This window comes from Python bivittatus, unplaced genomic scaffold (assembly GCF_059951505.1).
Source record: "Python bivittatus isolate LINGU-HERP-01145 unplaced genomic scaffold, Pbiv_v1 ctg000220_np1212, whole genome shotgun sequence".
Lineage (NCBI taxonomy): Eukaryota > Metazoa > Chordata > Lepidosauria > Squamata > Pythonidae > Python > Python bivittatus.
The window spans coordinates 16738016-16763087 of NW_028277048.1; the positions used below are offsets into that span (position 1 = coordinate 16738016).

Genomic DNA, 25072 nt, shown 5'->3' on the forward strand with positions numbered 1-25072 from the left:
ACTAAGTTAAAAACCTGGGCCTGGTTCCATTAGTAAAGCAGTAGGCTTGAGACCTTTGTCATACAAAATTAGACCTTTGTCATATTAAAATTACCTCAAACACAGTTAGTCTTCCTATTTAACAGCTCCTGTGCCCCACCCACCACTCTCATTTCATGCCTCTTTATTACGCTTTAATGAAACTTAGTTACCTTTTCTGTGGGCAAGTCTGTACATTTGGCCTTTTTGACTAGCCATCCACAGAATTGCCCCATTATGGAGTTAGATTCTACATACATCTTATGAGAGTAAAATCTGTAGGCCAACCGGGATACGCAATATGCTGTAAGAAGAACAAAAGCATTCTTAAGCCATCCATAAGGAATATTAAATCTACTTTTGCTAGAGATCTGCTAAACTATTTCCTCAAGAAAACTACTTGCATGTTGTAATAAGCCTCCTTTAAGTAAACAAGAAGTTGTTTCCAAATCCCTGGGTGAAAATAAAGTTTGCATGAAAGCAATATATTGATTGAAGCAAGGCAAGAAAACCAACAACATTTGTTCTTTCTGGCTAGGTTCATACATCATGCTAAGCCATAGCTAGATGTTTTCAAAGAGTTTCTAGACAAATAAATCACTACCAGACTTCTCCCAACAAGCTGGACTGGAAACAGATAAACATTCAGGGATACAAGAACTTCTAAAATGTATTTTTATTGCAGAAAAGCTAAAGAAACCATCATGGATGTGACAGTTGTGTATTAAATCCAAGACCTATATATAGTAAAACTCAAATTCAAATTATTGTGCTTCTTTCCCCCCCACCCCCCCCACATGACATACCAGGCTCGAAGCCATTTTCTTTTGGTGGGAAGGATGATTTTCAAGTGTCATTTGTTTTGATAATAGACTGAACTGGTATTAAACTGTTACTTGCAACTATCAAAGAACTGGCTCTCACAACAGTTTGTTTGTATAATGAATATGGTTATCCTTTAACTGTTAAATCATAGCCTGTGCATGAACTAAGTCACTGACTGACCAACTCAAGATGCTGTTCATCTTCAACAGTAATTTATACAGTTCTCTAAGGATCTAGATTGCTTACTATTATTTGCCTGCAAGGGAACAAGGGCATAAAATTAAGGTACCAAGATAGGTTAGTTGGTAGGGAGTTAAGGGCTTGTATCTTATAAGGCATAAAATATTGTAAGGTAGGGGGAGAGAATAAGAACTAAATGTTTCCTAGTTACCTAACTTGTACTTCTTGTAATAATTCTTGTAATTATTAGGAACAACATCTATTTCTTCCAAGTGATGCAATAATCAAGGCATCATCTGATTGAAGAGGAAAACCTAATTGAGAACACTTAATTTTTTTTTCTTCATTATGGCTCCCAAAAGATCAGTACAGTGCCCCACTTGTCTGTCTGTTTACTGATGACAACAACTGGGAATATAAGCTACCTACCCTGAATACCAACCTGAGAGATCCAGATATTCAGCCTGTTCATTCTTAGGGAGATCTTCCAGCATTTCCAGCATCCAGGTAACAATCCTTTGAAAAGATGCCAGTAATTGTGGCAGCCCACAAAAATCCAACCCCTGTGAGGAAAATTAGAAGTTTTAGGAATTAAAACAGGAGTGAGAACGTCCAAAACTAACGCAATAGAACATTTATGACAGATCATGGACTGCCCTCTCAATCATCTTTGCAATCAGTAACCCAAGGCCGTATGTATGGCTATAAGAGCTGGACCATAAGGAAGGCTGAGCTCTGAAGAATTGATGCCTTTGAATTGTGGTGCCGGAGAAGACCCTTAGGAGTCCCTTGAACTGCCAGAAGGTCAAACCAGTCAATCCTAAAGGAAATCAACCCTAATTGCTCATTGGAAGGATTGATACTGAAGCTCAAGCTCAGATACTTTGGCCACCTAATGCGAAGTGAGGACTCTTTGGAAAAGACCCTGAAGCTGGGAAAGATTGAAGGTAAAAGGAGAAGGGGACGGCAGAGGATGAGATGGTTAGATAGCATCACCGAAGCAACGAACATGAAGCCGAGCAAACTCTGGGAGGCAGTGAAGGACAGGAAGGCCTGGCACAATATGGTTCATGGGTCACAAAGAGTCAGACATGACTTAATGACTGAACACCACCAACCCAAGGCCAGTTAGCATAGAATCAAATGTAAGTTTTAACCTGGACTCTACTATTATTAGAAAATAGAAAGGGAAAAGGGGAGGAAAAGGGAAGAAAAACAAAATTACACATTAGAACACCCTGCAACTTCTTACATATACTATGATTAGGGAACTATGAGTATATAGTAGATTCAGACTTGCCTTCTTCCACTCTTAGGCCAATTCCATTCTGTTTTTATTCTGTGATTGAGCTAGCCCTATTTAAAACTGATTTATTCTCATTCCAAACAGACCATAAGCAAAACTGCAACAGGATGTTGTGATGTTAGATTCGCTCAAATATAAACATGGATATATTAATGATTATGATTTCTAGCTTCTCACCAAGGAGAATGTAATCAACAATTGTGATAAAGTAAGTAAATAGGTAGAGAAACTGTTCTTTTCAGAACCTTGATAATATAACAATACCATTTGAAAAGAGCTGGATAAGGCATATCAGGATAGCAAGAAAACCATTTTTAAAAGGGGGAACCAATGGTTGCAATATTTACACAGTTGTCATTAATTTTAACTTGGAAACACAGAACTGTATTTGTCACATCAAAAACAGGAACCGAAGATATAACCCAAGAACACATACTGTTAAGTGAACACTACTGTACAAAGAGCAGGATCCTGCCAGCAAACCTATCCCTATACTAGATGTTCTTTCAAATCCACAACTTTGGTGTAATGTGCAAAAAAATCTGAAGAATATCTCAACAAGTGTTAATTAGGATACACTTATATTCTATTTGCAATCAAAAATCATGTTTTCCCAGGATCTGCTGTGATCACAGCAGAAAACTTTGCCACCCAATCAGACAAAGGTAGAGGATAAAAAAGGCAAGACAGGTGCTACCTTTGTCTCTACTCTGAGCTTGCATGAAAAGAAGTAAACACACACTGGTTTTTTGCACTATATTAACTCACTTGGTGGCTTTGTAGACTCATGCCTCTATTTTTTCTGTGCATACTAAATTTTACATAGTATGATACACTGTGAGGTTTTTAAAAATAAACATGTGATATCCAAAACCATGTATGAAGGAAACTACTGCTATTCTTCACAACTCAAATCCAAATCATTTGTTCCCACTTTTTAAACTATAGATATTTTGTCAACACTTGATAACAGCATGCCAAAACCTGAATAACTGGGTATAGACAAATCTGTGTTCTTAAACTTTCAACCAAGAAGGCATTGTGCAACATTAAATGGAGATCTTGCCTAGGCAACTTCTCCCAACAGAAATCACTGGGTGTCCTATACTAATGCCAACCATTAACCTTACTAACTAGAGTTGATGGAACTTATGACCCCTTCCAAATGTTTTTATGTGTATTAGGGAAGATTGAGAGCTAACTTGATACAGAGGTTAAGGTGCTAGACTAGAAACTGGGAGACCATGAGTTTTAGTTCTTCCTTGGGCATGAAAGCCAGCTGGAGGACTTTGAACTACTCACTCTCTCTCAGCTCACACTGCTCCTGCTGGGGAGGGGGGAATTAGGAGGAGGAATCATTACATACATCACTATGAGTTATACAAAATTAAGATGGGATATAACCTAATAAATACTGGCCTATAAAGGAACCAGGTGAATAATAGGGTGCTACAACCTTTCATTAAACTTGGATCCATTTAATGTAATCCATTTAATTTAATCCTTTGACAAGAGTTTACAGAGACTGAGTCTTGCCAGTTATGAATACAGAATGCTCAGCTAATTTTGAACAACAAAGCAAGATTTAAAAGGCATTTTGCTCAAAGATGAAAAATCCAGTCTTGCTTTCCCAGGCTAGAAATTTGTTGTCGAAGATTTCACTAGACGGAGGCAACTCCTGAATTTCCCTTACCGGCAGCATCTGAAAAGAATCATATACCACAGTTGTGTATAACTGGAAGTAATGATATAGTAGCTTCATCAGAACTTGTTGCTGTTTCACGTTGTCTGATGGAACCTGTGGAAGTAAAAGGAAATGAAAAGGGCTCACAATTCACATTTTAATTAGCAGAATCCCCATCTAGAAATATTATATGAAATAGAATTGGTACTCTAATTACTGGACTTCCTGACCTTTTAATCCAGAAAGAGAATTGTTTACTGATTTATCTCCTGTTCTTCCCTATTTTTGCATAGTATGACATTTAGATGACAATTGGGAAAATATGTCTTTGTGGTAAACAGCTTAAATGTGCAGAGTGCAGTTATGAGTAAATCTCAGATGTATGCACGAACTCTGATAGGCTCTGTTTTTAAAACTAACTTTCTAGCAGGAGAGTAATAAGGCATCAACTCTTCCTCCTCTCCATCATCACTACATCTGTGGCCTACTAGCATTCCAGATCCATCCATTCCAGAACAAGGCCATTTTGAAAAGCTGGCTTTTTTAAAATCTGAGTCACACTTGCTGTTATCAGGATTTGGATTTGCAGAGAGATGCAGCATGAATTTCAGCCAAAAGAATAGAAAACAGCTTTACTTACCATATCCAGCAGCTTGCAGAGCAGTCTGAAATAGCTTTCCATGAACGTAGAAACCTCCAGAATATCTTCCAAATCAAAGAACTTCTGTTTATCCTTCCTTGCATGCTCATACAAAGGGGTTACAAGCAACTGACCACTTTCAGCTAACACTTTAAGGAGGGGTTCTTGAGCTCCTGCATAAGAGTTTAGAGCTTCTGCTGCTTGGTTGAAGAAAGGACCTACAGGACTCTCGGCAACTAACAGTACTTTATTCACTTCAACACTAGCAGAGAGAATGTCTAAAGTGAGTCTTAAGCCATGGGACTCATTGGTGGACTTTCTCAAGAAGCCCTTAGACTGCTGAAGAACTTCTTTACTCTGTCTGAAGCAGCCAGTTTTGCAGAGGTAGCGCACCCTTACCACCATAAGCTCAAAGATGCAGAGGCAGTCCTGGAAGGGCAAAGGTACACCATTCTTTTCCAAAACGGCTGCTACCAAGTGGTTAAAAAGCTGCTCACTGAGAAAACAGGCTTCTTCCTTACTCAGAGGGCTGCACTGGGCCTCAAAAGAAACAGCAGCAGCCGAAGCATGCCGGGCCACTAAGGAGGTAAAGAATGGAGGCTCGTGGAGCAAGAGGATAGGGGCATTATGCTCCAGGAGCACTAAAAACCGCGCTGCTTGTAGCTGGGTGGAGAGTGCAAGCTTAAATTCAGCAGGCGTTTTTTCCATTTTGGCAATGGCATCTGTGCTCTTCCACAGCACACTAAACGCACTTTTAGCGATAGAGGTATAGTCATCAGCAGGCACCTGGGGAGGCTGGTGTTTCGACAGATCAGCATAGAGGAGGTCAGCAAACCTCAGGCAGATATCAGATCGGCCTTTAGCAGCCACTCCCCGCAGCAAGTGGTAGAGTAGCCTTTCCAAATAGAGAGGAACGTATTGAAGTCTTGCAGACACGTAGCCATGATAAGCCATATCGGCTAGGGCCTGGAGGCTTTTTAAGTGAGCAGGGCAGTCCAAGCCTTCTCCAAACCTGTAGATGCAAGCCCGAAGGATCCGATCACATGCTGTGGTTTGCTTGGAAGCTTCATTTGGACAGTCTGCATTTTTAGCTCCACATATGAGGTATTCCTGTAATTAAAATACTTTATATTCAACAAGGCAGCCTTCTTTTAAAAAAAAAAAAAAGCAATCTTTCCTACCTTGGTGCCCTCCAGATGTCCTGAACTACACCTATTAGACAGCAAAACCCATAGCCTGTGAGGTAGGAATGGTGAGCCTACCGAACTCCAGTTATACCACCACCATTCCCATACAATGCTTATGCTGACTGGAAACTCTGGGAAATGCCAACAACCATACACCCTTGTTGAAGGAAAGTTGAACATCCCACAGTACAATTTCTTACTCCTGCCCTACAAAATTTACTCAGAAGTCTATTTCCAGCAGTGTTGAGCAAGAAGTTTCTAAGAAGCCTGCAAGAAAAGTAGTAACTGGTACTCAGAGATAGTAGTAACAATTTTTATTACAGGGAAGCAATAAAATACAGTACAATGCTAATAAAGCAATAAAATATAGTAATCAATATAAAACATAATACCATAATAGAAATCTATATAAAGGACAAATAATGTTATTTTCAAAAGACCTTTAGGAAATAAGCATTTTAAGGCCTTCTAAAATTTCAAGCAATCTCCAGTTGTAATTGAAGGAACAGTCAATTCCAGAGGCCAGGAGACAGTATCTTTGGGTTCACAGGGAACATTTAGATCTAAAATGTGTTAAGTGTATTCTAAGCATAATTAAATCTGGATCCAATACAACATATTTAGCTATTATTACCAATAGGCATTATAGACCTGCCCTCCTTGAATTTATTTAATTTCCTTTTCAAGTCACTGGCTATCAACACCCATGCAGATTTCTTACCTTCAGCAGTGACGACAAAGTCAGAGTTTCTTCCAGAGTACTAGTCTGTGCCACAAAATCCACATTTTTAAGGAACTTCATTTTGCATGCCTGAGAAAGGAAGAAAATACATATATACATTTAGCTTATAGATACAACCACCCTTGTTGGGCCTGCTCAGCGCTTTTCTTTTTCGTACATGATCAAGTACATGCTGTTTATATTTTCCAAATTAGCTGAATTATTCATTTATACTAGAAATAGATATAAATATTAAAAGTAAATGTGGTAGTCCTACCAGGTTAATTAATGGACATCTAAATTATGCTAGTGAGCTACCTCAGCATGTCACTGATTACTAAAGTATCCCTTTTTTTTTTAAAGCATCTGTATCTTACCACAATTTAGAGTGGCTAGAGCCACTGTGTTACATCTCTTCTCATCAGGCTACAGCAGCAATCTTTACAATCAACTTTAATACTCACAACTGTATTAAAAGTTCAGGTTGAGCTTTCTATTTTACCATGGAATTCACTGGGTGACTTTAGGCCCGTCAATCTTTTTCAGCCCAACCTACCTGTCTGGGATATTGAGGAGGGAGTACAAAAAGAAAGGATCTCCCCCTCATGTATTCCACTTTCATCTCCCAGAAAAAAAGTAGAATGGTAGTAAATTCATAAGTCTGAAAACTTATGCAAGTCAAAAGAATAAAAAATCTGACACACTGCCATATCTGGTCTGCTTTCCAGTAGATTTCCTACTGATTCTCACCTCTTATTCTCAACACAAATAACCAGCTTTCTCACCTGAGCCTGCAGGAGATGACCTGGAAAGAGGGACAGTTTAAAGTGCAAGCATTATACAATTTGAACACTCTGGAAAATGTTAAATTATGGAGATGTAGTAAAACTATCCTTGTCACATTCAATTGTCATGCCATGCTTCTGTAAACAGCTGCAAACTTATCAGAGTTTAAGCTCATCTCACACTGAAGATACATTTTGTTTTGTCCCATTTCATTCAATATTCTGTGACTAAAAACAGCTGCATTCAGTAGAACTCACAAAGTGATTCAGACTTGTCTCATTCCATATGGAATCTGTCAATATTGGATTTTCTTCCATTGTCACCCTGGGCTTTTTTCTAGATTGCAAGCCATGTGAGGCATTTTAGTGAAACATCACGCAATCAGCTATCTCCAAATGTACAAGTGGGCCACCCTCTCCTGTTAGCCCTACTAGGTAGACCAGACCAGAAAATCAATTCACAGGAAGGCTAGAACTACTTTTATTGAGACTGGATATAACAACAGGTTCTTTGCAAATCTGATTATGCTGTACTTCCTCCTCCTCATCCTAATTCAGTGAATTAGGGAGGTGTCTCCCCACTCCACTTCCAAGTGTTATCTTGTGGTGGATTTAAAAAATGCTTCAGCCTCTTTGTCTTGACAAAGAAGCCTGCATATCTCCATCAAGGTCATCTTCCATACTCTGCATACCTCCTGCCAATACGGCCATTACACATGATGAATGGGGAACAGACAACACATGTAGCCTAACACATCCAGCGGGAACCAACACCACAAGTGTGAAAGATTTAATCTGTAGAACACCCCTTTTTATTAACACACCCTCAGAAAGTTTGCTTAAAGGCAACCTTTTCTCTCTATATACAAAACTTGTCCCAAACCCAATGAATCTATCCCAACCCACTCTCTAAAGAACAGTTTAAAGGCATCCGTTGGCTCCTTTAAACCCCCCCTGCTAGACTAAATAGACTTCACCAACTCCAGCGCGTTGCAGTTTGCATTTAGAGCGTGTAGCAAACCCATACGCGGCCGAAGCCTTATGTGGGAGTCCCTCCCACCCCTCTACCAAAAAGGCGTCGGGACATAGAAATATCTGCCGCGCTATCTCGAACTACTGGTCTGGAGTTTCCTTTAGAAGAGTGGGCATAGTTCAACGTTAGCACTCCGCAACCAAGCGCCGGATAGGAAGTATGGGAGTTGTGGTCCAAGACGGGTGGAAGCTCTCCCATTTGGAAAACCTGAACGATGCATACAGTACGCGGTCGCTGTTCCAGGGATCTCCCGCACGATTTCCAACCGGCCCTCTCTACTTTCCCCCAAACTCAGCCTACCCGCCACCAGGTCTTCCCTCGCAGCCCGCCGCACGCTCTCTAACGCAGCCACGACAGCTGAAACACGGACTCAGCCCCGCGCCCCGTTCAAATCGACGACGGTGACCAATCACGAAAGCGGCAGCGTAGCTCCACCTTTTTTCCCCGCCCATTGCCTGCTGGGAATTCGCACGGTAGTCGCCGCGTCAGTCCTTCAATTGACTTCGGTCCGTGGGACGGTATATTTGAATGCTAGCAGGTCTTAGGTCTGATTGCAACTTTTAAATACGCCCGCAATACACCTGTAGTCTGTCATGGTTTTAACTTATTTGAGTTTCCCTGGCAAATAGCTAATAATTTTATTCCAAATATGTTTAGTACAAGCTATTTCAAACTTACCCTAATATTTAATACAGTGCTTCTCAACCTTGGCAAGATATGTGGACTTCAACTCCCAGAATTCCCCAGCCACATATCTTCAAGTTGCCAAGGTTGAAAAGCACTGATTTAATAAATATACACACACACACTTTCTTGAGACGTCCCACTAAATGCAACGGGACATTGGGTGTGGTATACCACTTACTGTATCTTGAACTAGAGCAGCATATACTCAGTTTTGTCCGATAAACTGAAGCTGTTTTCTCAGTTGCTGAAACAGGGTCTCATTCCATGAACCTTCAGGGTGTCACAAGACACTTCAAGCTAGAGCTCAATATATTTTTTGTGATTTAAAATGACCATAAAATACATTTAACTGGAAATGTGGGTGCGCAGTAGGGTTAATTGATTTTGGCCTTTGCTCTAGGGCTGTTGTATATTGTCAGATAAACCAGCAATTTTAGTGAGTCATCCTCCTTGGTAAGTGTGGTCATGTAACCAGGGCTGTAGAGTCAGAATCAGAAGCAATTCTTGGGTTACTGGAGTTGGAGCTGGAGTCAGTAAAAATGGACCGACTCCAACTCCTAATAAATTTGAATTGTATATAATATAAATAATATAATATGTTAAAATTTCCTATTTCATAGATAACAATTTAATTAACCTATTTTTTTCAGGATATATTTTAATTTCAAGTTCTCTGCAAATTTCAAAAAATATATTTTGATAAAAATATAACCTCATTGTTTATTTTTTAGCTTTTATCCTTTGTTTAAACTGTAAGGTTACTGAATGTCTGTAATTTCTTTAAGAAATACAATTTTAAAAACCAAAATGTCTTAGCTATAGTCTTTAGACCCAAACTTTAACAGGTTAGAGTTCTAAAAAGTTGCCTCGATTCACGTTGGCAGTGATGAAATGCCTTGTACAGTGCGTGCATGCAGTCGATATAGGAAATACATAATTAGTATATTTATAATTTATTTCCTATATCAATATATAATTAAAGGAGTTGGAGTCGGAGGTTTATGTGCTGACTCCACAGCCCTGCATGTAACTACCAAAAGCCCAGCCTACACTGCAGAAGGAAATCTGTATCCCGTAACATGGGTATTCTTCCATATACGGGGGCCTCCATTTTGAATAAATGTTGGACTCCACATCCCACCTCCCGAGCAAGCACAGGAATTGCCGTTTCTGCTGCAGCACATTGGGGAAGCCTGAGGTGTAGCCCTGGATCCATTCCGACGAGCTGGGAAAGAGCCGTGGCTCCATCCGCTCTCCATTGCGGACTATAACAGGTTTTACAGTTGCCATCCTCAGTAAACTGATGAATGCCCGTCTCCTTCATTTTAACCAAATTCTGGGACTGCGGGAGTTGTTTGACACTACAGCGGGCTCTTGAGGCTTCTTCCCTGCGACGGCTTCGCAGGAGGGGAAGCGGCGGGCGCTGCGCTCGTCCGGCAACAGTCCTCGCAAAGGCGCGGGCGGGCGGGCGGCGGAACCTCCATTTCCCGAGCGCTCGGCCAGGGCGTCTGAGGCGTCCATTGAAATCACGGACGCCGTGCGGGGGCGGGGGAACGGCATTGCGCGGGGCGGCTCGTTTCCCGCGGTTTTCCTCGGCAGTTGCTTAGCACTGGAGTGGGCCGCCGAGGCAGGGAGCGCGATGGCCGCTTCCTCCGGTGGCGGCAAACCCCTGCAGCCCGTCACGCATGTCATCTTTGACATGGACGGCACTCTCGTGAATACCGAGGACATCTTTACCGCCATCATCAAAGAACTCTGTGGCCGCTACGGGAAGACGTACACTTGGAAGGAACAGTCCCAGATAATGGGCAGGAGAGAAGTGGAAGCCCTGGAGATCCTCCGAAAGCTCCTCGATCTGCCCTTGACCTCTGAGGAAATCCTGCGCGAAACCAAACAAAAGAAACTGCAGCAGTACCCCACCGCGGCCTTGATGCCGGGGGTGGACAAGCTGGTGCGCCACCTGCACCGGCACAAGATCCCCATCGCCATCGCCACCAGCTCCATCCGCGAGGCGTACGAGATGAAAACGGGCCACCTGAGGCCCCTTTTCGGTTTGTTCCATCATATTGTGATGGGAGACGACCCTGAAGTAAAAGAGGGCAAGCCGCAGCCCGATATATATTTAGTTGCTGCAAAGAGGTTCGAGCCGCCGGTACCTCCGGCAAAGTGCCTCGTGTTTGAAGACGCGCCGAACGGGGTCAAAGCGGCCCTGGCGGCCGGCATGCAAGTCGTCATGGTCCCCGACGGCAGCCTGCCGAAAGAGCTGACGAAAGAAGCCACCCGCGTCCTGCCATCCATGAATGATTTCAAGCCAGAAATATTTGGCTTGCCGAAGTACGATTGACACTCGCTCTCTGTTGATCTTACGGATTTAGGTTTTCCGATCGGAGGACGTTCTTCCAGTATTAAAAGCATTCCAAAGATTTCTAAGTGGTACTATAAGACCATGCTCTGTTCCTGGTTAATCCACTTATTGAAATCCACCAGTGCTGGGTGGAAAAAGATGAGCTGTACTGTACAGTATTTGTTACGCCTATTCTACTTGCTAACAGGTATCCTGCCAAGGGATAAACTGATGCCTTGCATGGGAGCACATGTAACTATTCAGCAGTTCTCCATACAAGATAAGCAAATTTTTAGGGTCCTTGCATGCAACTCAATGTAGCATTCTCTATTTTATTAGCAAAAAAGAGGTGCCACTGCAACTCCCAGAATTCCCGGTTAGCATGGCCATTGGCTACTCGGGCTGTGTATGATGGAAATTAAAGTCTTAACATCTGCAAGGTACCAGATTCCTAGCTGGGGAATGCTGAAATTTTGTCTCCAACTGATGCCTCTTTCCCCAAACAAGATGCAGTTCATTCACTTACTGCTCGCATTAATTTGATTCCAATATGATTAGCCATAACTTGTTAACTAGTGTATTGATTAAGTCACAGTTGTCTGGATTTACACAGTACCCTAAGCCAAAATTAAACCACATTATTCTAACCCATAATGTTAGTTAGCATGTGTGAACCCAGTCAATAGGGTTTGTAAACTATAAAGCAGCATGTTGTGTGAGCCTAGCTAGTTGTAGTTTATTCAATAAATAATGACCTAACAATGTGTGAATCAGGTCGTGTTGTTAACCTCAAACAATCACATAATAGCCAACTTAAGGCAACATGCTAAACCAAGTAGATTAATTAATGAGAATATACACAACCTGCTATCTACTTTCCAATTAAATGTTGAAAAATTATTTATTTATTTATTGAATTTATACAGTTGCTCATTTCAAATACACACTTCTAGGTGGCTAACTGTTTAAAATAAAAACAGTATAACAAAATTACATGTGCCATCTCAACTAGTTTTGGTTAGAACAAACTGAAATTTCAAACCAACACTTTGTGGAAATGAATTGGAATATGCTCCATGTTTGGGTGACACAATCACAGGGCAATAATTAGTTATGATTAAAAATTACAATTATGGTGCATATATCAGTCAACCAAAGTAATTTAGTATATCATGCAGGCATACTCAGTTTCTCATATGTTCCATTACAATTTAGTTTTTTTTTTTTTAAATATGATCTAAAGTATTAATCAGGGTCATCTCATGTGGAGAGCAATAAGTTTAGTGCTTTCTAAAGTCTTTCTGAACTGATACAAACTTACATAGAAATAACCTAATTTATAGCTTCAGCAATGTTATTTTTCCCTTCTATTCTTTAATCCTAAACAATGTAGGATTTATATTACTGCTTATTGGGGGGGGGGGACTAATTGAGGTTAGCAATACGCCAGAATAAAATCAAACCCATTGGCTGCATTCATGCAGCATATTAGGGAAAAATGCAGTTTGTTTTATTCAATAAGATTAAAATGTGACAATGTCTTAGGTGAACCAGGCTACACTGTTACCATTCTAAAATAGTAATTTGAATAATTAATCTCCTATGGAACATTTATTAAGCTGCAAGAGTAAGTTTGTGCATCCTTTGTTTATTTTGGCTTGTTCTTTGAACATAGGCATTGTGGTTGTAAAAAAGCCAATCTACAGTATTACCAAGACCAGCCTCTGAATATATACACATAAGTGCAGTTTTTTGCCATTGTTTTGCTGACTTGTATGTCACATCTCTCTTGCTTGCTCTCTCCCACTTTGTATTCCTGTCTATATCTTCCATTTATTAACATTCTTCTTTTTAATTTTATGTTTTATTTACATTCTGTTTTCTAGAAGTTCAGGGCACTGTAATCAATACACTCTACTGCAGTTTTATCTCTATAATAACTTTGTGAATTGGTTGTATTAAAAGATAATAACTAGCCTAAAGTTACCTAGTGAACTTCCATGCTGAGTATGGGTTTAACCCTAAGTTGTATCTGCTTCATACTTAGGTGGGAGAGCCTTTGGAAATAGGGCTGTAGGCTAGACAAGGAAGTGGAGAAAACATCTCAGAAAAAGACAGTGGGAAACTATTTCCATAGTCACCAAGAAAGCTACATGGATACATCCATGAAGTTATGAAGAATCAAGGTTGATTCATAGGAGGCTTCATGCCAACAGCTGCCAACACGCAACAGTATGCAATAGTGGACTATTACCTTCCAGCATATGTTTGTGGTCTTCCCAAACCTAATGAGTTGGCCTCTGTGTGATACAAATGCTGGACTATACCAGCTTATGGCCTGATCCAGCTGGACTTACATACTTCTGAAACCTTCTGATCTATGCCACATTCTGTAATATAAAGTAAGTAACAAAGGAATCAGTGCACGTAGGCCAGTGAACATTTTTGGGAATAAATGGCCACTATTGCAAAATTGCTCCACTGAAAGGTCTTCTTCACTGACAAAATAGCTGGGTGACAAAATAGGGTGAGCAGTGTAATGTATTAATCTGACCATTGCTACTGAGTGAAAATTCTTATCTTTACAGGGAGGGAAGGGGAGAAACTTCAAGGTTGTTGGAACAATGGTGGTAAATGGGGGAAAGTGTGGAAGAGGGCAGATACAGCATAGGAAGTGATGCAGTAGGCTATTTTCGTTCTATTGTTTAGAATGTTCAGTTTTTCTGTTTAGATATTTGTATTGTCATTTTCCCCCCAAATTATTTGTGGTTCAGTCTTGTGTCTCATGCATGGTCTGCCCATCAATTTTTCCATCATAATCCCAAATGTAAGGGTAAAGCCATATAGGATTTTCCTGTTTTACCCAGGAGGGAAACTATTCACCTTACTAAAACAAGTGTTGGGAACCCACCAACTGCTGTACCAGAAATACACTGCTGAATATTTTTCATTGCTACCTGGCTGAGACAAAGCCTAAGAGTCAGGTATCAAAGAGAAGGGGTAGAGTGAGAGCTAGAGAGTCTAAAATTCATTATCTCACTATACTACCAGTTTACCAAAAGGCAAACTGGTGAAGATGCTTCCTGCCACCCCAGCTTGCTTTTGCCTTTTTTTTTCTGGGGTAGTGAACCCAATTCCATCCATAATTCTGAGCTATTTTAATTTTCTAGGAATGCCTGCAAACCCTGTGAAATCAAGACATATTCTTTGAAATATAGGTGATCCTGATACTTTCCAGCATAGCAGCTACCATTAAAACAAAATAAAAAATAAAGGATCCATCCATTTTAAAAACCAGGTAGGACATAGACCCCCAACAGAAGCAAAGGAAGATGTCAGTAGCCTCATTGGGGACCACTTTGGAGACTTCAGAATTAGATTGTCCATAGTAACCTAAACTGACAACCTGCAGAGAAAGAAGATTAAGGTAGAAAGAACAAGAGCAAGTGTAAGTACAGGCATTAAATGGAACAGAAGCAAAGGATTCAAAACTATAGAAAGTATTTATGTGTAAGGAACACAGAATTTAGGCAGGTATTTTAATTTACTAAGTTCCATGCTGTCAGTGCATGTGTAAACATTTAAGTTCTTCACTAAAAGAAAACTTTAGATAAATATTTTATTAAAATCAAGTTAATAACATCAAAGCATTATGGTATTTTTAAAATCCCAACTTGTTCATATATGTCTATGTTCTAAGAACAATATTGTCATTCTTTAATATATGACCATTTTAAAGATCTTTGAGATTCAGGTATTCTTATGATAGTAGTTTTATGGCATGAGAAATCCAGATGTCATTCAGTGATAATGTGAGTAGATTTTCTCAATTGAATGAGTTTTCTGTTCTAAGGAGAGAGAAGTTATTTCAGTATTTTAAAATGGAAACAAGGGTTCAAAGGAATTATCTGCTACAAGTCATCCAGGACAGATATTCTTACCTACATTTTTTTTCACTTTTGGACAGGTGTTTTTAAGTCCACCCATGTACATACATTTTGAAACTGTGATGTTGGGCTTCAAATACTAACTGTTCCTTTCGGAAGTTGTAGTCTAACTTCCAATAGGACTAAGATTGGGGAGGATATCTTTAGTAGTGCTGAATAGAGCAGTTGCTTCTGTAAAGAGCAAGGAATTAAGTAATCAGCAACAAGAATGGTGGGCTTGAGGCATTTTGTATTTGAAAGACAACCCAATCCAAAAACTTTCCTTCTGAGAGAGAGAGAGAGAGAGAGAGAGAGAGAGAATTAGAGATCCTTCGGAGAAGAAGAATGCTCCACTTGGTACATGTTTTCTGATTCTCCAGAGTTATATTAAGAAAGATGTGAAAGGTGTTGCTTCCGGCTTGGTTCTTGTGGCTGTAGCTCCCCTCCCCACATTAACTGTGCAGCCATTTTGCTTTCTTCCCAGGTGGGAGAACTGACTGAACAGAGGGACTCTGCAAATTCATGGACCCCATTGACGGATGAAATAGGCTTGTGATGGGAAAGAGTGTTTCTCCCCCTGACTAGGAGTTATTTCCCTTCCTATCGGTGAGAGCCAGCGGTGGGGAGGGGATTGATTGATTCACTCTCAGGGTTATCTGGTGTTGGTTGTATGAGCTCCCTGCCAGTCTAAGTGAGAATGGATGGGGGGGGGGCAGGGAATGAGATTATAGGGTAGAGTAGGGCCATTTTTCTGAAGGTGCTGAGTGCTATGCAGAAGCACCCTGGGTTGACTGTCCTGGAGGAGGTTGTGACTGGTTGTATATGTATGGGGGGAGCTATAGGCTTAGGCATGGACCATTATGGATAGGGGAGGGGGGAAGGCTCTAGAGGGGTGAGGGCAGGCTATAACATCCCAATAGTGACAGGTATGGGGAGATATACCAGGAGACCGGGGGGGGGGACTGCTCACGGGGACCATGCCAGAAATATATTGTTCCTGTGGCATGTTCCAGCCCCTCAAGCTCATTCCCAGGCCTGGATGGCAGACCTTCAAGGCCCTGGGTTGTCAGCTGCTGCTGCTTCTGCTGAACACTAGGTCAGTCTGCAATAAGGCCACCCTCATTCATGACTTGATTGTTAATGAAAAGGCTGACCTGGCATGTAATACCAAGACCTGGCTGGGTGAGGAGAGGGGAGTTCCTCTCTCCAAGATATGCCCAGCTGGGTTCCAGGTGTGGCATCAGCCAAGACCCCAGGGTAGGGGCAGTGGGGTAGTAGTCATCCAAGATTCATGGGAGGCATCCAGGGGCGCTTCTCCTCAGATTGCCAGGTGCGAGATCCTATTTGTTAAGTTGGGCTCTAAGAGGAATCAGTTGGGACTGTTGCTATTGTACCAGCTTCCCTGTTGCATAGCAATCTCCCTGCCTGAGCTTCTTGATTCCGTGGCGAAGTTGGCAGTGGAGCTCCCCAGGATTATGGTCTTGGGAGACTTCAGCTTGCCTTCTCTGGGGTGGGGGCAGAGTTCATGGCCACCATGACAGCCATGGGCCTGTCCCAAGTCATCTAGGGCCCAACACATAATAGTGGTCATACACCTGACTTGGTTTTTCGGTCAGAGCAGTGGCAGGGTGTTCTGAATTTGGGGGAGATATTGGTTTCTCCCATCATAGTCAGATCACTCCCTGGTGAGCCTCCAGTTCTCTGGCACCACCCCACTCTGCATGGAGGCTGGGTCTATTAGATCAGCCCGTCCCAGATGACTGATGGACCTGACTGGATTCCGGAGGGAGCTTGGGGTTGTTCTGGAAGGTCTGCTACACAGTCTGGCTGAAGCCCTGGTGGCTGCCTGGAATAGGAGAGCGGCTGTGGCTTTGGACTGGATCGCGCCTGAGCGGCTTCTCCGTGTCCATGGATCCCAGAACTCTCCATGGTATACGGAGAAGCTAAGGGAGTTGAAGAGGGCTAAGAGATGCCTAGAGTGTTGCTGGCGAACAACGAAGAGTGAAGACGATCAAACACAAGCTAGAGCTGCAATTAGAGCCTACCTACTTCCCCTCCCCCTTCAGTGCTGGGCAGTTGCAGACCTCAAATCTTCATTCCTTCATACCACCGCGTCCCCTCCATTTGCAATCTTCCCTGCTGGCTTCCAATGGGGAAGCCAGCAGAGAAAATTGCAAATGGCAATCGCATGATTGCAGGGTGCTTAGCAACCGGTAATAAATGCAAGCTGGTTGCCAAGCGCCTGAAATGCAGCCACGTGACCGCAGGGGGGGCAGCGCGACATTTTATAACGGCCAGAAGTGCTTTACAGGATGTAAAGCACCTTTCTGAGGCCTTCATAATTTCAAACCGTTGTTAACTGAACAGTCGTTAAGCAAGGACTACTTGAATATGTATTTAATTTTTCTTTTTGTATTGTGTTTTTAATTGGTTTAATTGATTTTATGATTGTTCACCACCCAGAGTCACTTGCTTCAGATGGGCGGCTATACAAATTGAATAAATAAATAAGTCTCAGAGCCATTTTGGAGTACGGCAGTATAGAAATACCAGTCATAAATAAGTAACAGTAGGAGCCCTTCCAGAACATGAGGATATTGCTTCATGAAAGCACTTGGAACACTTTGATAAAATGACAGAACTGCAGGTGCACAGACAACTTTGATATACTGTACACTCTAAACCCACACTATTGTATCATCATGCCTTAACATGTGGAGCTCTTATATTATGCTGCACTGGGGCAAGCCCAGCACTATTTCTAACATGGGTTGGTGATCTGTGGGTGTTAATACTCATGCAAAACAAATACCACAAGTGATAATTCTTGGCTGAGAGTGGCCCGACTGGTTTATCATGTATTATTTCTCTCCCAACTTCATACATATATTCATGCTAACTTGACTGACATACAGATATGCTAATTATTAGAATATTAGAAAGATAGACAATGTAAGTTATTAAGATTCTGTTGAGGCCAACTCCATATACTATAGGACCTTCTCAAGCTACAACTGGAGCAAAGGGTCAATCTAGAATCATGTGGTAGCTATAGCACACTCACTGGTTCTTATCAAAGCAGCTTTCCTATTGCAGTGTTTGTGCAATCTTCTTATCCATGATTAACTTAGTCATGGTTTAGTTACCCATATGTTCTATTCATATGACACACTCAGCCAAAAACTAAGCCCATTGTTTAGGTTCATACAATATGCTAAGCCTCAAAAAAACCCTAACCTAGGTTACAGTTCATCAAACTTTGTGCAAACCCAGCTTCCGTGTGGCTTTACAAAGATTGTTCAGTAACTTCTTTACATCATTAATAGCATAATAATTACTATGTCTGAGGCTTATAAACTACTACTGATTGTTTGCCGATGCTTAAAAATTGTCCCCAGGCAACTGGATAGGAAACTATCTACCAGACAGGTAGGTAGTCACTGCTATGTTTTCTGGCTATCAATATGCCACAGATAACTAACAATAGTATATTAACTTTTGTCTAGCTCTTGACAAGATTACCCCATCCACAAATCCTTACAAAGCATTGGATGAATGGCTTCTATTCTAGCAGTAACTTCCTGAAAGACATGTTCTAGAGCCTTGTTAATTGCTGGGATGCATACAAAAGAACCAAAGCCTTCCAGATGTTCCTCATAGGGTTGTAATATCCTCATACATATACTCATCATCCTGGCATAATTCCAAGGGCTAACTTTTTGACAAGCTTAGTGTGTCTGAACCTGATTGAGGAGCACTTTAACCAACCCAAGCATTGTCACTGGTTTCCTAACCTCATCTTAACTTTAGCTATTCATATTGTCTGGATCCAGATGGATAATTAATCTGGGATTACCACTCTCTTCTGATCTCTAGACAGACACAAAAACCTGAAACAGCCACAAAATAGAGCCGCATTAGTTGCAGTATCTTTACTACCTTTTTTCCCAACTTTAATGTATGCATGGAAGGGCTGAAATGCAATATAGGGGAGAGAGGCAGTTTACCCCTTTCTATCTCATCTGATGTAGTTTTGATTTACTGTAAAAAAAAAAACCCTACTGTAGAATTGGCTGGGCTACTGGGCAAAATCAGTGCTAACCAGCAAACTTGGGTTGACCATTTTTGCTCTTGTTTTTTCTCAAGATGGTGTGACACAGCCACGAGTCTTCTCATATCTGACTCCAACATTTTTAAATACTTTTTAAAAAATCTTTTCTAACTTTTAACTCATTTCTTTAACTTTCATTTTTTGACTCCCAACTTTTATCTTGTTGACTGGTGTGTGTCTGGCTTTGTTTGGTTTTCTTTTATCTAAGTACTTTTTTTTAATCATAATGGGTAGGAAGAAGAAGGGGACTCACTCAATTTCTGGGCATATAAGCCCAAGAAAATCCTTGAAACAGCTAAGAAATGATCATCTGGTCCCTGAACCCAACTGCATGCCAGCAAGAGTTACTGATTTATTTATTATAAGTAATCAGTCCAATCCTTTGGCTGTCTTAGGAGCTGAGACAGTTCCAGAGGCAGAGGCAGATGTTGTGAGTAATGGAGACATATCAGTGTCCTGCCTACTACTGGAATCTCCTTTGTCAGAACAGCAAACAGAAAGACTGAAAAGTAACAATGCAACCTCTCCCGTGCCAACTGGCTCCTCTCAGACTGATTTTATGGCAAATCAGTGTTTAATTATTGCAGGTACTCTTTCTCTGATATATTCAAATTAAACAACATTATTGAAAAATTGGACTCCCACCTATGTATATTAAGATATTCCTTAAAAGGTTCTCTACCAGACCAAAGAACTTTGTCTTGACATACTCACGTTGAAACAACCTCAAGAACATCACATTATACAATAAATTCAGATTATGCTTGCCATTCGCAATAACATCATGAATACTCATAAATGGGATTCCTTTAAGAAAATACCACTCTCTGAGTTTGCTGCTTCCTATCCCAATTTCCTAAGTGGACTTGGAGTCAGTGGAACACATTCCAAGTGATAGGGGTGCCAGTAGGATCTTGCTTACATTTAACGCTTGCATAATTCCATCAGTGCTGATTAAGAGGAGGAACTACTTGGCCACCTTTCAGATCTCTCTTAACCAAGATTTTGGAGATATGACAATTCAGCCTCTGCTGCTGTGTTCTGAATCTGGGCCTGTGCCAGGCATAGCCTTGGTGGTGAAGATACCATTAAGCTGGCTTCTGTCCCAGAGACGCCGACCTTGGGAAGGCAAAACCACGCTTCAAGCTTGGATGAATTAACTCCATGCTGTCCTACCCAGGCGGTAGAAACAGAAATCAGAAACTCTTTTGTCCTGCTACCTAGGAACAAACAAGGCTGTGTTCTTCAGAGATTAGAAGGCTTGCCAGTCTGCTGTCCAATGAGAGAACGGCTACTGTGACTGCAGACTCAAGCCTACCTTCAGGCAAATATGAAAAGGCAATTGAAACAAGCAGCAACTATGATGATAATTGCACTACTCCCGTCAATGACCTATCAGACACAACACACCTCTTCCCAGTGGGCACGTAAGTACTTCATCTTGCCTATCTAAGAAAAGAGTCACCCATACAGAATAATCATTATCAATATCCTCAGTGTCTGCTATAGTGGGCCAACCTGTGAATGCTCCTGTTCAGACTCATACTACATTTTACAAGACAAGGCTTATTCCTCTCTGGGAGCACACCCCAAAATGCAATGGAAGTTTAAGGACAAAAGCCATCACATGTGCTCCACTCTCCTGTCTGCTCAGACTCCATCTCTCCAGCCTCAATACCTGCAAACACCTCTGGTCTTGCCACTTGGACCATTTCCTCTAATTGACAATCATCTTCCTCTTCCACCATAAAATTCCTGTCCTGGAACATCATGCTCCAAATGACAAAGCCCAGAATTTACAGATTATTGAAAACAGTTTGAAGTTTTATTTCTACAAGAGATACAGACCTGGGATACAGATCCTTTACATTTAAAAGGTTACATCTCTTACTCCCTTTTGGCTAGACTTAACCAGAAGATCGGCGGTCCATTAGGGGGAGTCAGCATTCTTATTTCCAATATGCTCCATGCCTATGCTTTACCTGTTTTCTACAGTATTGTGAACAACTTGCTATAACTATTCCCCTAAAAGTTGGTCAAACCAATTTGCTTCTCATAAGTGTGTATTTTCCAACAGTTTTGGATCTTGGTCCTTGAATTTAGCCTCTCAGTTTACAAATTCTACAGTAATAATAGCTGGTAATTTCAATGCCAGACTGAGGAATAACAATAAGGCTGTTTTGCAGCATCACAATATCCCATGTTCTTCCTCAGTTGAGGTGGCTTCCTGAAAATCTAAGGATTCCTGCATTAACACAGGGGGTTGGGAGCTTTTCTTACTGGCAACAAAATTTGACTTGAAGATTCTTAATGGATCTATGCCAGGGGAATCCAGGGTGAACTCATCTTTTGGGGTCCTAGAGGGGTATCAACTTTGTACAACCTTACAAACCTTGCTTTCCATTGCCAAGATTTTAGTGTGAACTTTCATCCAGAGGGTGAGTGCCTACCAATAGCAGGGTCATTTGTTTTTGACTCAGATGGTCCAAGTTGTTCATTACCACTTATTATTTACCCCCTACTGACAGGTACTTTAGACCTGTCTGAACGAACAGACCGGCTATGAACTCATCTCATTTTTTGTTGCCCCTTTGACTGTTGATTTAAGTACAACCAGTGATGCCCTTGCTCAAAAGCACACACAGTCCACTCAGCCTCTTTCATTACATTGATCTAACCGCTGGCCCAAACCCTGGTTTGACAGAGTGTAACACAGCCAAAGTTCAGGTAATTCTTGCTTACAGGAAATGCCTGTATCCATAATGACTCCCCCTCATATGAAAACTTTTACTGCCTAAAAAAAAGACTATAAGAAACTTTTAAAAGCATAGGTACACTCTTGAGAATTGAACCAGAGTCCAGCAAAGTAATGAATAAAGACAATTGCCTGTTCTGCTGACTTGTCTCTCGATTTTCACCCAAAATAAATGCTGATAGCAACAACAATCTAATTCTCCTTGAGTCTAGGACTGGATATTTCCATAATTTATACACTGCAACGGAGAGCAGTGGACTTCCTACCCAGCTAGTTGATGAACCTCTCCTTGAATGGCCCCCAGTTTCACCCCTACAGGTTCAAAAACTAATTTCTCAATTGGAAAACAGTAAAGCTCCTGGTAAATATTTAATTGTGATTCTGATTCTTAAAATTAAACCCTCCATGGTGGGCATCTGTGCTTGCTCCCCTCTTTACAGCCATAAACAATTCCTTATGTCTCCCTAAAGATTGGCTTCCAATTTATAAGAAAGGTAATATGATCCTGCAAATTATCAACTAATTAGCCTTTGATTTATAATCAGTAAATTATATATTAGATTTCTATATTATAAACTTCTGGACTGGATATATTCTGAAAACATTTTGGCCCCAGAGCAAGCCGACTTTGGGTCTGAACATATTCAGCCATCAATGTACCATACTTCATCACTTAGCTGAGAAATATTAGTCAGCCCAAAGAAGCTCTCTATGTAGCTTTTATAGGCTTCAAGGCAGCCTTTGTTTCTATTCCGTGAGAACAACTCTGGAGCAAAATTAGCCACTGCAATGATACACTGCCTTCTTCTTAGGCTAATAATGCTATTAAAACCAAGGCACAACCACTCAAGTAAAGGTATTATCCTTGGTGATTTAACTGAACCCATTTTTACTAGCAAAGGTATAAAGCAAGGCTGTATCCTCACCTCACTACCATTAACTTTTACATTAACAATATTGTTGAGATGTTTGCTAAGCCAGAATTCCACCCTCCCTCCCTTGCCCACCACCCCATCTCTATTCCCCTTTATGCTGATGCAGCCATACTGTCTGTAACCCAAGTAGACCTCCAAAGATACCTTAAAGCTCTATCACTTTATTGCTCTAGTGAACATCTCAAAATAAATTACTCCAAAACGAAGTACTGGTATTTTCTAGGAAATGCTTTAAGACCCCAGTTAAATGGACAATTAATGGAAATTCATTGAGCAGGTAAAATTCTTTAAATATCTAGGTCTCTATTTTCAATCTTCTACCTGCTGGTCTACTCAAACAAGACAGCTTCTAGTAAAAGCATCCCATGCAATTACTAAATTTGCAGGTCATTTTGGTAACAATTATGCCCCAGCAGCTATTAAACTATTTAAAGCTAAAGTTCTGGGTTTGATGCTATATGATGTTCAGCTGTGTATTTATAAGGAGTCTCCTTGTTTAGGCACAATCAGTCAAAATTCTTGAAAATCTTACTAGTTCCTTATTCAACTTCCAATGCCCTAACACAACTAGAATTAGGCTGCATTTCCCTTGGGGCCCTGATTAAGTCTTTGTCATCTTAGATTCTGGCTGAAGCAAGTCTACTGGGGAACTTCCTTAGTTCATCTCATCTTGCTGGATAGGTTCTCTTCCAATCTAAGAAGGCAAATTAATGACAATTTGGCCTTGTCAGCATTATCTGCTTTGGGACTTGATAAAACCTTGGCTGGACTAAAGCAGAGGATTTGGGATCTAGATATCCAAAATGACAGAGCCAAAATCTCCCATCCCTTTTATAGCACAATCGCTCCTCCTCCCTGGTCTGCCCCTAGATATGTCTATAACATCATATATGCTCCACGTAGGAGATTATTTACTTTGGCCTGAATTGGGCAACAACCAGCAGATATATAAGCATCCATGTGAAAGCCGAACTTGTTTCTGTTCAAACTCAGAGGCAGTGTCTGTCTCAAATGTGTTATTAAAATGTCCATTGTACAACCAACGGCAATCAGGTTTAATACTTCCAACTGTTAATAATTCTAATTGCCATGGTGACCAGGAGGCTGTTGCCCTATTCCTGGGTGACCACTCCTCAGAAACCTCTACGTTTGCAAAATTCTTATAAATAGCTACCTTCATGTTATTCACTGTTAGCTGCTAACTGCTTTAAGGTTTTCTCACAATTTTAAAATTTCATTTTATAGTTATTGTATTGTTTACAGGTAGTCCTTGAGTTCAGTGACCGTTTAAAATTATGACAGTGCAGAACGAGGGGGACTTAGGACCAGTCTGCGGAGTTGCAGCTATTGTAGCATCTCTGCAGTTACACTTGCGATTACATCACAGCGAGCCATGGTCATGTGATCACCATCTGTGACCTTCCCTGCCAGCTTCCCACAAGCAAAGTCAATGGGGAAGCTGGCAGGGAAGGTTGGAAGCTGCTCCCGTAAATCACTTCCACCACTTTTGCTCCTGAGCAGCCCTGCTACAGAGTATGAGATCCCAGGGATCTCGTATCCCATAGTGCCCCCAGCCAACCTGAACTCCGTAGCACCTGCCTGCAACACCCACTGGCTGCCTGCCTGCAGCCCCCACCAGCCTGCCTGCACTCTGTAGTGCCTGCCCATGGCAACCCCCCCCCCTCCACAGCACCCCTCCATGCTCCTTGCCTGGGACTTCCACTTATTCCCACTTAATGACCAGCAGTCTTGGGGTTACAATGGCAACTGGGGCCACTGGGATTGCCATTGCTAAACGATGCAGTTGCAGGACATTGCGTTTACAACCACATTGCTTTACAATGGAAAGTCCGGTCCCACTTGCCATTGTAACCCGAGGACTACCTGTCCTGGTCTTTTACTGTGTTTGGTCTTGGACCATAAATAAATTTTGAA

General features: G+C 41.3%; 1 protein-coding gene and 2 pseudogenes across 2 annotated transcripts in view; 2 read left to right on the plus strand and 1 right to left on the minus strand.

The window, feature by feature from the left end:
* The window catches only part of ESPL1 (extra spindle pole bodies like 1, separase), a 45855-nt gene extending 37094 nt beyond the window's left edge, over positions 1–8761 (minus strand). The window contains exons 1-6 of one of the 2 annotated variants that reach the window (XM_025164507.2): positions 8680–8761; positions 6562–6651; positions 4654–5763; positions 4023–4127; positions 1466–1586; positions 192–322 (exon numbers count right to left, since the gene is read on the minus strand). In XM_025164507.2, the coding sequence (XP_025020275.2) occupies positions 192–322; positions 1466–1586; positions 4023–4127; positions 4654–5763; positions 6562–6642 (1548 nt within the window). In that variant the 5' untranslated portion in view covers positions 6643–6651; positions 8680–8761. Of the gene's footprint in view, positions 1–191; positions 323–1465; positions 1587–4022; positions 4128–4653; positions 5764–6561; positions 6715–8679 lie in introns of those variants that run through there. The other variant, XM_088137989.1, reaches the window with a different exon arrangement.
* Positions 8762–10690: 1929 nt separating this feature from the next.
* Positions 10691–11410, plus strand: LOC103062196 (pseudouridine-5'-phosphatase pseudogene; annotated as a pseudogene).
* A 4903-nt stretch (positions 11411–16313) lies between these two features.
* On the plus strand, positions 16314–24794 carry LOC148216285 (uncharacterized; annotated as a pseudogene).
* The last annotated feature ends 278 nt before the right edge of the window (positions 24795–25072 follow it).